The sequence below is a fragment of the Macaca mulatta genome, chromosome 19 (assembly GCF_049350105.2).
Source record: "Macaca mulatta isolate MMU2019108-1 chromosome 19, T2T-MMU8v2.0, whole genome shotgun sequence".
In the NCBI taxonomy this organism is placed as follows: domain Eukaryota; kingdom Metazoa; phylum Chordata; class Mammalia; order Primates; family Cercopithecidae; genus Macaca; species Macaca mulatta.
Window position 1 is genome coordinate 7,600,870 of NC_133424.1, and position 13,937 is coordinate 7,614,806.

At 53.3% G+C, this 13,937-nt stretch overlaps 1 protein-coding gene across 6 annotated transcripts; it reads left to right on the plus strand.

Annotated features, from left to right (window-relative positions):
• The first annotated feature begins 1,070 nt into the window (after window positions 1–1,070).
• Window positions 1,071–13,509, plus strand: TRIP10 (thyroid hormone receptor interactor 10). Of its 6 annotated transcripts, none has more exons than XM_077979625.1 (15): window positions 1,071–1,224; window positions 2,435–2,550; window positions 2,650–2,706; window positions 4,687–4,834; window positions 4,917–4,979; window positions 5,219–5,323; window positions 5,420–5,548; window positions 6,268–6,414; window positions 6,514–6,708; window positions 7,731–7,898; window positions 8,154–8,263; window positions 11,914–12,046; window positions 12,285–12,424; window positions 12,505–12,626; window positions 13,027–13,509. In XM_077979625.1, exons 1-15 carry the CDS (start codon window positions 1,201–1,203, stop codon window positions 13,506–13,508), a joined length of 2,139 nt encoding a protein of 712 aa, XP_077835751.1. In that variant the 5' UTR covers window positions 1,071–1,200; the 3' UTR covers window position 13,509. The 6 variants fall into 6 exon arrangements, with proteins under 6 accessions (XP_077835751.1, XP_028695291.1, XP_028695292.1 ...); XM_028839458.2 differs by having other exon boundaries at window positions 13,056–13,509; XM_015122638.3 differs by lacking the exon at window positions 1,071–1,224 and adding an exon at window positions 1,881–1,953 and having other exon boundaries at window positions 13,056–13,509.
• The last annotated feature ends 428 nt before the right edge of the window (window positions 13,510–13,937 follow it).

Genomic DNA, 13,937 nt, shown 5'->3' on the forward strand with positions numbered 1-13,937 from the left:
TCACTGGGTTCAGTTGCCCAACTGCAATCAGACATTTTCTAGCTCAGAAGTCACCAGCAGGTGGGGCCAGGTCCCAGCAGAGACATCAGTCCCAGTGTGGGCTCCCAAAGCTCTCCTGGGCTCACCTGTATCTCTCTGTCCTGGGAGCCTGGGTGCTCTTGTGTAAGGGGAACGTATCCCCAAGGGCCCCCCTGCAAGACGCCCCGCCTTCTCTGTAGCTACAGAGAAAGCGCCAAAGGCCGGAGAGAATGGGGGTGGGAATCCCTAGTGCCTCCTCTTCTCTTTCATCCCAGCACCTCAAAGGGATTTACAAGGTGTGAACAGACTTTTATGGGAGAGGTGACAGACTTCCCTTCTCCACGGCCCAGATGTCCCAGATGTCAGGGGGAGGGGCAGAGGCGGAATCTCAGGGGCAGTACTGAGAATTAAACCAGATTAAACCTTCATGGATGGGACTGGAAAATGGGCAGATGCAGGCGCTAACTGGAAGGCAGCAGGGGAAGGGCCTGGGCCTGGCGCCCCAAGGACAGCCCGTCCTCAGTTTCCCAGCGGAGACTGGGGGAGGGAAGGCAGGATGCGGTGCGGGAGCTAATGGACCCGGCCTTGGCGGAGGCGCGTCCTGGGTTGGATCGAAGCCCTCTCATCCGCCCTGTGGCCGGAGGGACCAGACCATTAGTGGGACGAACCTAGACGCCTGGAGCCGGGCCGGCTCGCAAGAACGGGGTGACCTCAGGTTGCCCCTGCAACGGGGTTGAGGAAGGACTTATTGAGTTTGGGGTTTTAGCATCTTGGCCCTTTAAGGAATAATTGCGGGGAAAGGGGAAAAGGAGATAGGAAGAACCGTTTGGAGTGGGGAAGGAAGATGAGAGGACGAGAGGGACCCCGGGGATTTGGAAAAATGGGTGGGGGTTCTTTAAGGGGTCCAGCGGAGTTGAGTGGCAACGTTTCTTTAAAAGGGGGCGGAGCGTCCGTTGGGCCCCGCCCCCGAAGCGCAGGACTAGGGCTCCATGCGGGTGGGGGCGTGGCACAGCGTGCAGAGGGGCGTGGAAGGGTCTGGGGTGGGCCGGGGCGGGGTGGGGCGGGGCCAGGCGCACCGCCCTCGGCTGAGTCTCCCCGGGGAGGGCGGAGGGCGGAGGGCGGCGGGCGGCGGGGACCGGGTGCGGTGGTGGCTGCGGCGGCGGCGGTGGCGGCGGGAGCAGCATGGATTGGGGCACTGAGCTGTGGGTAAGTCCAATCGGCCCGCCTCTAAGTTCCCCTTTGCTGGGGTCCAGGTACCCCCCTTTTGTCCCCAGTGTATCTTAGAGGGGGCTCCGCGCCTTTCCCTTCCACCAACCCCTGGGTCCCCGCCCTCCACCCTCCGCCCTCTCTCGGAGTGTATCTGGGAGTCTCAGCACGCTCAGGGGCGAAGGGCAACTTTGCCGAACCGGCATGGGGAAACTGAGGCACAGAGTTGCGAGTGAGGCGGGCAGAAGGAATCCTGGGGCCCGGCCGGGGCGGCTGGGAGAGGTCACCTATTTTGGGCTCCCTGGCCGGGCAGGCGGCTTATCTTACGGCCCCTGGGTCCCTGCCCGTCGTCCGCCTGTCCGGCTGGGAGGGGGGAGGGGACCCTCTGGTCACCCTCATCCCCACCCACGTGGGACCTAGAAGTCCTGACCGCCCTTTCCCTCGCCTTTAATCAACACCTAGGGGCTGGGGACGCTCATGGAGGGGAAGGGGGATGCTAAGCTCGGCCTAATCCCCCTCCCTGGCTTCCCCAGGCCCAGGGCGGGATCGCCCCCTGGTCGCCTATAACCTCAGCCCTGGAAGCCCCAGAAATTTCCCCCTATCCTAGCCGGACCTCTGACCCCTCCCCTTCCTGGGGGTGGTGGAATCCCTGAGTTCTCAGTGCAGCGGGGGTAACCAGACCGCCACTCCCTCCTCCAACTCTGCGATTTCTTTTGGATGTGTAGTGGGGTCAGTGGGGGAAATTGAGTCACCCATTGGGGGATCCCGGGAAGCAAGGAGATTCAGGGAACCTGGTGCCTGCCCCCTGGCCACTCAGGGGCCCCCAATCTGCGAGGAACCCTGCCCCTCTGGCCTTGACTCACGCCGGGCCGGCCGGATTTTCCGGAATCCGGGGGGATTAGGGGAGCCCGAGCTGGGGGAGTGGCCCTGTCCCCTTCCACGCCCCTCTTGGCGGTCCTATGTCGGAGACCCCTGTCTCCCGGCCGGGGTGGCTGGGCCCTGGGCGCTGTTCTCCGGCCCTTCCCGGGAAGGGGAGGGGGTTCCCGCCAGTTTCCTGCCTCCCCCCGCGCCACGCCGGGGCGGCGCCGGGAAGCCACTCCTAGGAACGCAGAGCCTTGGAGCTCCCTGGGAGTCTGGTCGGCGGGCTGTGGGGTCCCAAGATCGTGACCCCGGCTCCTCTCTCCTCCTCCCCCACCATGTCCCCTGTCAGGATCAGTTCGAGGTGCTCGAGCGCCACACGCAGTGGGGGCTGGACCTGTTGGACAGATACGTAAAGTTCGTGAAAGAACGCACCGAAGTGGAACAGGCTTACGCCAAACAACTGCGGTGAGACCCTGGGGTGGACGCTACGGAGGACGCGCCTGGGGCGAGGGGGAGCGGTGGGAGGACTGCGGGCTCAGCCCTCCTACCTCTGTCTCCCCTTAGGAGCCTGGTGAAAAAATATCTGCCCAAGAGACCTGCCAAGGATGATCCCGAGTCCAAGTAAGGTTGGAGAGGGGCTGCAGGGCTAGATTGGTGGGGGAGGGCGGTGCGTGGGTCTCACTTCCCCTCCCTCAGCTGGGACACCCCACACCGCTCCTCTCACTTCCCCCTCTAGAGGTGAGAGCAAGGATGAAAGATGCGGGATTATCTAGGTTGGAATCCTGAGTCCACTACTATGTAGATGAATTGCCTTGGGCTTGTGATTCAGGGTTTCTGCCACTATTTTCCTTAACTGTTAAATACAAAGGCCCCAGCAGTTACAAAACCAGTAACTTTGGGCAGATGACTTAAAGTTTTGCGCCTCTCTTTTTCTCATCTGTAAAATGGGATGATGACGATTCCTCCAGCTTTGTAGGTCTTGCATGAACACGAGCTGAGTTAATGTGTTAAAACGGTGTGCAGTCCATATTAAATGCCGTCAGGAGCATTTGACTTTACTTTGAGTTCCCAATTCCAAAATCCAAAAAGCCCTGGAAATCAAGTTGCTTTGGTCACTTGTTTGGTGGCAGTCTCTGACCTGAACTAACTTTTTGTTAATTGTAGTTTTGTTTTCTTTTTTTTTTTTTTAATACAGAGGCTCACTCTGTCACCCAGGTTGGAGTGCAGTGGCGCCATCTCAGCTCACGGAAACTTCCGCCTCCCAGGTTCAAGTGATTCTCCTGCCTCAGCCTCCCTAGTAGCTGGGATTACAGTCACCTGCCACCATGCCCAGCTAATTTTAATATTTTCAGTAGAGACAGGGTTTCACCATGTTAGCCAGGCTGGTAATTGTAGTTTTGACTTTTATCCCACTTAGTGTGAATGTTAACACCTCTCATTGTAAAAAAAAAAAAAAAAAAAAAAAAAAAAGGGGCTGGGCGCGGTGGCTTACACCTGTAATCCCAGCACCTTGGGAGGCCTAGGCGGGTGGATCACTTGAGGTCAGGAGTTCAAGACCAGCCTGGCCGATGTGGTGAAATCTTGTCTCTTCTAAAAATACAAACATTAGCCAGGTGTTGTGGTGGGTGCCTATAATCCCAGCTACTCGGGAGGCTAAGGCATGAGAATCGCTTGAACCCGGGAGGTGGAGGTTGCAGTGAGCCGAGATCGCACCACTGCACTTCAGCCTGGGCAACAGACTGTCTCAAAAAAAAAAAAAAAAAAAAAAAGATACGGTGTTTGATTACAAAATGATGTCCCCAACCCCACTGAAATGATGCATAAAAGATGGTATAAGCCTTGTACACCATCTTTATTTTATTTATTTATATTTTTTGAGACAGAGTCTCGCTCCGTCACCCAGGCTGGAGTGCAGTGGCACAATCTTGGCTCGCTGCAACCTCCGCCTCTCTGGTTCAAGCAATTCTCCTGCCTCAGCCTCCTGAGTAGCTGGGATTACAGGCACATGCCACCATACCCGGCTAATTTTTTATAATTTTAGTAGAGACAGGGTTTCACCGTGTTAGCCAGGATGGTCTTGATCTCTTGACCTCAGTATACCATCTTTAAAAACTGGAAAATTCTGTGTTCCAAAATACATTCGAGGTCCAGTGCAGTGGCTCACACCTGTACTCCCAGCACTTTGGGAGGGTGAGGCGGGAAGAGGCGGAGTTCGGGGGGATTGGAGTTTGAGACCTCATCTCAAAAAAAAAAAAAAAAAAAAATTAGTCAGGTATGGTGGCGTGTGGCTGTGGTCCCAGCTATTTGGGAGGCTGAGGTGGGAGGATCACTTGAGCCCAGGAGTTTGAGGCTGCAGTGAGACACGATTATGCCACTGCACTGCAGCCTGGGTGACAGCAAGACCCTGTCTCAAAAAAAAAAAAAAAAAAAAAAAAAAATTCTACTCAAAGGTTGGGGTTAAGGAATATGGACCACAACTTGTCATTGCTTCGAGGATTAAATTCTTGGGGCTTAACCCTTTTCCACCTGGAGGTGCGTCCTGGGGCATCAGCCTATTTGGGGGGCCTGACTCCCTGTTCCCCGATTCTCATCCTACCCCAGATTCAGCCAGCAGCAGTCCTTCGTACAGATTCTCCAGGAGGTGAATGACTTTGCAGGCCAGCGGGAGTTGGTGGCCGAGAACCTCAGTGTCCGTGTCTGTCTTGAGCTGACCAAGTACTCACAAGAGATGAAACAGGAGAGGAAGATGGTGAGGAACTCCCCTCCGATTCAGGTTTTGGGAAGGGCTCCTGCTGGAACCCTGGCGAGCCTTATCGCTCTTCTTTCTGTAGCACTTCCAAGAAGGGCGGCGGGCCCAGCAGCAGCTGGAAAACGGCTTCAAACAGCTGGAGAATGTGAGTTTGCAGAGGTGGCAGTGACTGTGGCCCGGAGGCACGGGGGTCAGGGTTGCAGATCCTGGAGTCAGGGACCTGCCCTCTTTGTCAGACCTGGTCCTTCCCTGCCCCATAGGCTTCTAGTACGCCCTTGTCCCCTACTTACTGGTTGACATCCCAACAATCCCTGAAACCTTGGTTTCCCACCCTGCTGTCTTTGGGAGGGTGGCTCCCTCACTCTGGTTCTGTCCCCTACACAGAGTAAGCGTAAATTTGAGCGGGACTGCCGGGAGGCAGAGAAGGCAGCCCAGACGGCTGAACGGCTAGACCAGGATATCAACGCCACCAAGGCTGACGTGGAGAAGGTGTGTGAGGGGGTGGCGGGGTCTGGGACAAGCTTAGGGGGTCCGGGTGGGACGTGACCAGAACCTGGTAGTACCTTCCACCTCCTCATTCCTCAGGCCAAGCAGCAAGCCCACCTTCGGAGTCATATGGCCGAAGAAAGCAAAAACGAATATGCAGCTCAACTGCAGCGCTTCAACCGAGACCAAGCCCACTTCTATTTTTCACAGATGCCCCAGATATTTGATGTGAGTGCTCCCAGTTCTCAGACCTACCTTCCCAAAAGCCCCCAAATGTTAGCCAACTCCTGCACATTCGTCAAAACCCCAGCTGCAATGTCCCAGTCCCTAGATTGAAAGGGAATCAGAAACCTATCATAACAGCGAGCTGTGCTTTTAATCAGCTGTTCTTCCTGCTGGGCATGCCTTTTACTTGTTTGTTTATTTACTTCTATAGAAAGATGGGGCCTGGCTCTGTCACCCAGGCAGGAGTGCAGTGGCGCAATCCCAGCTCACTGCAGCCTGGAACCCCTGGGCTCAAGCAAGGTTTCTTTCCTTTTGAAATTCCTACTTATTATTTTAAGCTCCACCTCTAACAACCTCTCTGAAAGGTCTCGAATTTCCCCTCTCCTGTTTCAATCTAGCGCTCCATTCTCTGTCCCATCCCAGGCCCTGGAAGTATCAGGGCTGGTTCTGCTTTTTCTTCAAATCCCTGCTCCTTTGTCTCCTCCTTTGAGAAGCCTTTGCTGACCCCCTAGGCAGGCGTCCCCCTCTGAGATCCCCCTGGCACTGTGTCGCTCCCCAACCACACTGGGCTGGAGTCTCTTCTCTTCCTGACTCTGTCTTCCCCTCCAGACTGGCTTGGGGTTGGGGCCAGCGTGGAGTGCGATCATATTTGCAGAGTGAATCACTGTGCTTCTAGTCCCTCTGTTAGCACCCCTGAGCCACCCTTGTCCCCGTCCCTACAGAAGCTCCAAGACATGGATGAACGCAGGGCCACCCGCCTGGGTGCCGGGTATGGGCTCCTGTCGGAGGCCGAGCTGGAGGTGGTGCCCATCATCGCCAAGTGCTTGGAGGGCATGAAGGTGGCTGCAAATGCTGTGGATCCCAAGAACGTGGGTGCCTGGTCTGGGTCCAGTGGGTCATGGGAAGGGCGGAGGGAAGTCCCCATACGCTGGTCACTTGACTACTCATCCACTGTCCCCCTCCCCCAGGACTCCCAAGTCCTTATAGAGCTGCACAAGTCAGGTTTTGCCCGCCCGGGCGACGTGGAATTCGAGGACTTCAGCCAGCCCATGAACCGTGCACCCTCGGACAGCAGTCTGGGCACCCCCTCGGAAGGACGTCCGGAGCTCCGAGGCCCAGGCCGCATCCGCACCAAGCGCTGGCCCTTTGGCAAGAAGAACAAGGTGGGGGCCGGGACCCTTGGGATGGTGGGGGAGAAGGACAGTGAGGTGGGGACAGCGGGGCCCCTGTTGAGTCAGCCCCAGCCGCCTGAACGCCGAGTCCCGGGCAGGAATTTTCCTCTTGGCTGCCAGCCCGGGCTGGAGGGAAGGAAGGCGGGCGGGCCGCTTGGCCTGGGAGTCCCCCGAGGCGAAGGCGGGGGCAGGGTGGGGAGGTCTGTGGCGTTTGTCTGCTGCTTCTCGGGATGCTGGGAGAAAACCTGCTGGTGGAATTCAGAGCTGGCCTGAGGGCTGGTAACACCATCCCTGGGGACTTCCCGAGTTTCTCTCTCCATCCTGCTGATGGGACTCCGGGAGCTGCCCTGCACGTCCTGGTTTCTTGGGTTTTTGGATTTTAATATACCTTAGCACCCTTGGTTTATACCTTTGATTTATACTCTGGGTCCCTCTTGACTTACACTCTCATACCTCTCCTTGACTTCCACCTGCGATCCCCGAGCTTAAACCTCTGATGCCGCTAACCCCTCTCATTTTCCTGCCTTCCACTCCCTCTCAGCTTGTGGTTTTATTTTTGTTTATCTTTTGTGTCCTCCGTGGCCTCACACCTGTCTGAGACCTCGATTCCTGCATGCGTCTTCTAGACTGTCAGCCCAGAAAGCTAAGTGGACAGAGAGACATGGGCCTCCCTGCCTCCTGGACCCATGCTTGCTCCCGGACATAACATTCCAGAGACCTAGGAGATACCGGGGGTGTGAGAGTTCTGGCTTTTGGGCTTACAGTTTAACGTCCTCCCCGCCACCTTCCAGATGTTTTTGTGTCGCTCCTGCATGCGTTTTCTCTGTGTGATTGTGTATCTTGAGTTGTGGTTTTCTTACCGTTTTTTTCTTTCTCCATTTTGTTTTTCCTTTTTTCTTTTCGCGTCCATCCGTCCATCCGTGCATCCATTCCTCCGTCCATTCGTCCTCATTTTCTACCTCCTACACCCCCCTACCCCTTCAACTATCCCCCTCCCCGGCCCCCTCCGGTAGCCTCGCCCCCCACCCCTCTCCCCCCTGGGGGGTCCCGTACCCTCGGCATTGCCTAACGGACCCCCGTCCCCCCGCTCCGGCCGTGACCCCTTGGCCATACTGAGCGAGATCAGTAAGTCGGTCAAACCGAGGCTAGCATCCTTCCGCAGCCTTCGAGGCAGCCGTGGGGTAAGTGAGGCCTCGGGGCAGGAGAAGGTGGTGGCCCTAGCCTGCCCAGCGGCGGGTGGCGGGACCCTGGGCTCGCTTCCTGCCGCTGGCTGGGCCCCTCTTCCCTGGTTGCCCAACCCAGACCCGCTTTGCTTTGTGCATGGCCTCGCTGCCAAGAACCATGGCTGGGGAAGGAAGTGAAATATCTCAGAAGGGTGCAGAGTCTGGCAGCCTAGACTCCTTGATCCCAAATTCAGCCCTCTACCCACCTTGCAGACAGTGGTGACCGAGGATTTTAGCCATTTGCCCCCAGAGCAGCAGCGAAAGCGGCTTCAACAGCAGTTAGAAGAACGCAGTCGTGAACTTCAGAAGGAGGTTGACCAGAGGTAAGGTGGTGGGGTGGGGAAGGGCAGGCAAGGAACATGATAAAATAGTAGATGGTTTCCATTTATTTATTTATTTTTTAATTTTATTCTATTTTATTTTTATTTTGTGACAGGGTCTTACCCTGTTGTCCAGGCTGGAGTGCAATGCCATGATCTCAGCACACTGCAGTCTCCACATCCCAGGTTCAAGCAATTCCTGTGCCTCAGCCTGCTGATTAGCTAGGACCACAGGCATGCACCACCACGCCCAGCTAATTTTTATATTTTTAGTAGAGGCGGGGGTTTCCCCATATTGGCCAAGCTGGTCTTGAACTCCTGGCCTCAGTTGATCTGCCTGCCTTGGCCTCCCATAGTGCTGGGCTTATAGGCACGAGCCAGTGCCCTGGTCTGTAAATGAATGACATTTAAGTGGTACTCAAAGATCTCCCCAACAATCCCAAGGCCCTGACAGTTTTACAGGTGATTCCTACCACACTTACGAGAAACAGTTACTTCTTGGCCAGGTGCAGTGGCTCACGCCTGCAATCCCAGCATTTTGGGAGGTTGAGTCAGGAGGATCACCTGAGCCTAGGAGCTTGAGACCTGCCTGGGTAACAGAGACCCCATTTCTAGCAAAAATAAAAAAATTAGCTGGGTGTGGTGGTTTGTGTCTATAGTCCCAGCCACTTGGGAGGCTGAGGTGGGAGGATGGCTTAAGCCTGGGAAATTGAGACTGCAGTGAGCTGTGATTGCACCACTTGCACCTCAGCCTGGGTGTCAGAGTGAGACCCTGTCTCAAAAAGAAAAAAAGAAACAGTTACTTCTTGTCTTATACAAGTCATTCCAGCAAACAGAAAAAGAGTGAAAGCTGTCAGCCTCTTTAGGCTGACGAATCCTGATTCCCAAATCAATGGCCAAGAATTCAAGAAGATAAAATCGAGGGCTCGTTTTACCTTATTTATGATAATAGATGCAAAATCCTAGCCAAGCAAATCCAGTGTTTAAAAAATAATACATCACTTTGGGAGGCCAAGGCGGGTAGATCACTTGAGGTCAGGAGTTTGAGACCAGCCTGACCAACATGGTGGTCTCTACTAAATGGTTTGTCTCTACTAAAAATACAAAAACTAGATCAAGACCATCCTGGCTAACATGGTGAAACCCTGTCTCTACTAAAAATACAAAAATTAGCCAGGTGTGGTGGCGAACACTTGTAGTCCCAGCTACTCGGGAGGCTGAGGCAGGAGAATGGCATGAACCCGGGAGGTGGAGCTTGCAGTGAGCCAAGATTGCGCCACTGCGCTCCATCCTGGGTGACAGAGCGAGACTCCGTCTCAAAAAAACAAACAAAAAAAATACAAAAACTATCTGGGCATAGTGGCACGTGCCTGTAATTCCAGCTACTTGGGAGGCTGAGGTGGAGAATTTCTTGAACCTGGGAGGTGGAGGTTGCAGTGAGTTAAGATTGCGCCACTGCACTCCAGCCTGGGTGATACAGCGAATCTCTACCTCAAATAATAATAGTAATAATACATTAGCCGAGTGTGGTGGCTCATGCCTATAAGCCCAGCACTTTGAGAGGCTTGGTAGAAGGATCGCTTGAGCTTAGGAGTTCAAGGCCAGCCTGGGCAACACAGTAAAACCCCATCTCTTAAAAAAAAGAAGAAGAAAAACCCAAATAAATTTTTTTAAAAACAAAAAAAAAAAAAAAAAGAAAAAAGCCACCATTCGTTGGGTTTTATCCCAGTAATGCAAAGATGGTTCAATATCAAAAAATGTATCCATCTAGCTCACCACATTAATTGGCTAAAAGAAAAAAAAAGCAGCCTATGGTTATCTAACAGCTCAAACACTTAAAATATTCACAATAAAAAAATCTGCCAGATTAAAAAAAAAATCTTTACTCACTCTTTCCAAGCAACAAAATCCTCTTCCCAGTCCTGTTACATAATAGGAATGACGTTTGCCACTTGCAAACAGGCAGCCAAATTATATTTTGCCATTTGCATGTAACCTCTTGGACAGAATGGCTTTTATTGGTGTAAAGTTCCATTCAGAACTCTCTAGTTCCTGGGTTTCTACGGTGGAGGGATTAAGGGTGCATGTTCTAGAGTCACGACAAACTGAACTTGATTTCCAGCTTCATCTCTGAGGTCTTGGGCAGCTTGTTTCACCTTTTAATTCCTCAGTTTCTTCATCTGTAAAATGGGTCAGGTATTAGAACTGGAAATGAAGTTGGCCAGGTGCAGTGTGGCTTACACGTGTAATCCAAGCACTTTGGGAGGCCAAGGCAGGCAGATGGCTTGAGGCCAGGAGTTTGAGACCAGCTTGGCCAACGTATGGAAATCCTGTCTCTACTAAAAATATAAAAATTAGCCAGGCATGGTGGCGTGCGCCTGTAGTCCCAGCTACTCTGGAGGCTGAGGCACAAGAGTCACTTGATCCCGGGAGGCGCAGGTTGCAGTAAGCCGAGATTGCGCCACTGCACTCCATCCTGGGCGACAGAGTGAGACTGTGTCTCAGAAAAAGATAAAAAATAACTGGAAGGAAGTTGAGCTCAGATCTGGTCTTTTCCAAAGGTCTATTATAGTCATGACTACCTGTATGTACAGACATAGAGGAGACGGATGAGAAACTAATGATAATGATAACAGTATTTATTAGTCACTTACTGTATTCTAGGCACTATTCTAAACAGTGTACATGGATTTATTCGAATTCTCAAGTTTTCCTGAGAGATTGCATGCAGACTTAAGATCCTGTTTTGTTTAGTGTTATATTTATTTATTTTTTCCCCACCGCCTCCTTCCCCTCGTTTTTTTTTTATTTTTTTAAATTGTTTTAATTTTTTACTAGAGACAGGTCTCACACTGTTGCCCAGGCTGGTCTTGAACTCCTGGCCTCAAGTGATCCTTCCACTTCAGCCTCCCAAAATAATGCTGGAATTACAGATGTGAGCCACCGTGGCCAGCCCAGTGTTATATTTTTGATGCTTAGAATAGTACCTGTATGCAGTAGGTACTCAATATGTATATGAGTAATAGTGAGGACTTACTAGGTATCAGGCATTGTATTAATCCTCACAATGACCCACATGAGATAGTTGGATCATTATCTCCATTTCCAAGATAAGCAAACAGCATCAGGGGTTCAATGATTTAAGCCAAGCTCACACAACTAGGAAATACTCAAACTGAGATTCGAACCCAGGCAGTCGGGCACTAGTATTTGCATCCTCAACCATTGTCATGCCTTGCTATTTGCTCCTTGATGCAAAACTCCTGTATTTTGCTTGTTAAATCACATGGAGCCTGGTGACTCATGCCTCTAATCCCAGCACTTTGGGAGGCTGAGGCAGGAGGATCCCTTGAACTCAGAAGTTTGAGACCAGCCTGGGCAACATAGCCAGACCCCATCTCTACTAAAAATTTTTGAAAAAAAAATCAGGCGAGTGTGGTGATGCGGGCCTGTAGTCCCAATTACTCAGGAGACTGAGGCAGGAGTATTCCTTGAGCCCGGGAGGTCAAGGTTGCAGTGAGCCATGATGGCACCACTGCACACCAGCCTGGGGAAGGAGTCAGAGCAAGACCCTGACTCAAACGAAACAAAACAGCAACAAAAAAGCTCACAAGGAGCTATGTTTTCCTGTCTGCCTCTCTCGCTTGTCATAGGGAAGCCCTAAAGAAAATGAAGGATGTCTATGAGAAGACACCCCAGATGGGAGACCCTGCCAGCTTGGAGCCCCAGATCGCTGAAACCCTGAGCAACATCGAACGGCTGAAACTGGACGTGCAGAAGTATGAGGTCAGAAAAGACCCTGGGGAGTGGCGGGAGCCAGCGTGCCTGGCTGAGTCACTGCCGGGTGGGGGTAGGGGTGGGGTCTGGGGGTCGGGGATAGGGGAGGTGTTCGGAGCTGGGGGTCTCCAACTGTTTTCCATCACAGCCTTGGCTGTGCGTGGGTGATGTCAGGGAACCTCTGAGTCCAGAGTGGGCTGACCCCAGAGCTCTGCCCTGGCACGATTTTGCCGTCCCCTCCTCCCAGGCGTGGCTGGCAGAAGCTGAAAGTCGAGTCCTTAGCAACCGGGGAGACAGCCTGAGCCGGCACGCCCGGCCTCCCGACCCCCCTGCTAGCGCCCCACCAGACAGCAGCAGCAACAGCGGATCACAAGACACCAAGGAGAGGTGAGGGGTGACGCCAGAGTGAGTCTGTTCCCAGGGTCCCAGGGGGGCGTGTCTTTATCTGCCGAGTTCTCCCCAAACAGCTCTGAAGAGCCTCCCTCAGAAGAGAGCCAGGATACCCCCATTTACACGGAGTTTGATGAGGATTTCGAGGAGGAACCCACATCGCCCATAGGTCACTGTGTGGCCATCTACCACTTTGAAGGTGAGAATGGCCAGAGTGGGCTTGGCGGGGATGGGCGGCAGTGTCTCTAGCTAGGTTCAGTTTAAATTTGCCTAAAGCAGGGCTGGGCGGGTGGCTCAGGCTTGTAATCCCAGCAGTTTGGGAGGCTGAGGCAGGCAGATCACTTGAGGTCAAGCATTCCAGACCAGTCTGGCGAACATGTTGAAACCCCATCTCTACTAAAAATACAAACATTAGCCAGGTGCGGTGGCACACGCCTGTGATCCCAACTACTCAGGAGGCTGAGGCAGGAGAATCCCTTGAACCCAGGAAGCGGAGGTTGCAGGGAGCTGAGATCGCGCCATTGCACTCCAGCCTGGGCGACAGAACGAGACTCAGTCTCAGAAATAAAAAATAAAAATAATACATTTGCCTAAAGCAGATCTGGGCCCACCCCCACCCCCATCACAGGGTCCAGCGAGGGCACCATCTCTATGGCCGAGGGTGAAGACCTCAGTCTTATGGAAGAAGACAAAGGGGACGGCTGGACCCGGGTCAGGCGGAAAGAGGGAGGCGAGGGCTACGTGCCCACCTCCTACCTGCGAGTCACACTCAATTGAACCCTGCCAGAGGCGGGAAGACGGGGGGCTGTCGGTTGCTGCTTCTGGGCCACGGGGGGCCCCAGGACCTATGCACTTTATTTCTGACCCCGTGGCTTCGGCTGAGACCTGTGTAACCTGCTGCCCCCTCCATCCCCAACCCAATTCCACCTGTCACTCCGGACGGACCCGCTGTGCCTTCTGCCATCGTTCCACCATTGATGTACATACTCATGTTTTACATCTTTTCTTCCTGCCGCTCGGCTCCGGCCATTTTGTTTTATACGAAAATGGGAAAAAAAAAAAAAAAAAAGAAATTACATAAAGTTCCTGGAGTCGGTGCCTTATTAGAGGATTTAGATACTGGGACTGGAAGGATCTAACACCACGTTTCTTACAGGCCACACAGGGAACAAGGACGGGAAGGTGATCTTGGGCACACCTTGGGTCAACCCTGCCCCCTTCTGGAAGTTGGCCTATATCATTGTCAGTGGGTGTCTGCTTGGGACTCAGGTAGGGAGAAGGATACCAAGTTTCCTTTTCTTTTTCTTTTTTCTTTTTGAGACAGCCTTACGCAGTTGCCCAGGCTGGAGTGCAGTGGCGTAATCTCAGCTCACTGCAGACTCCACCGCCCGGGTTCAAGCAATTCTGCCTCAGCCTCCCAAGTAGCTGGGATTACAGGTGCACACCACCACGCCCAGCTAATTTTTTGTATTTTCTGTAGAGGCGGGGTTTTGCCATGTTGGCCAGGCTG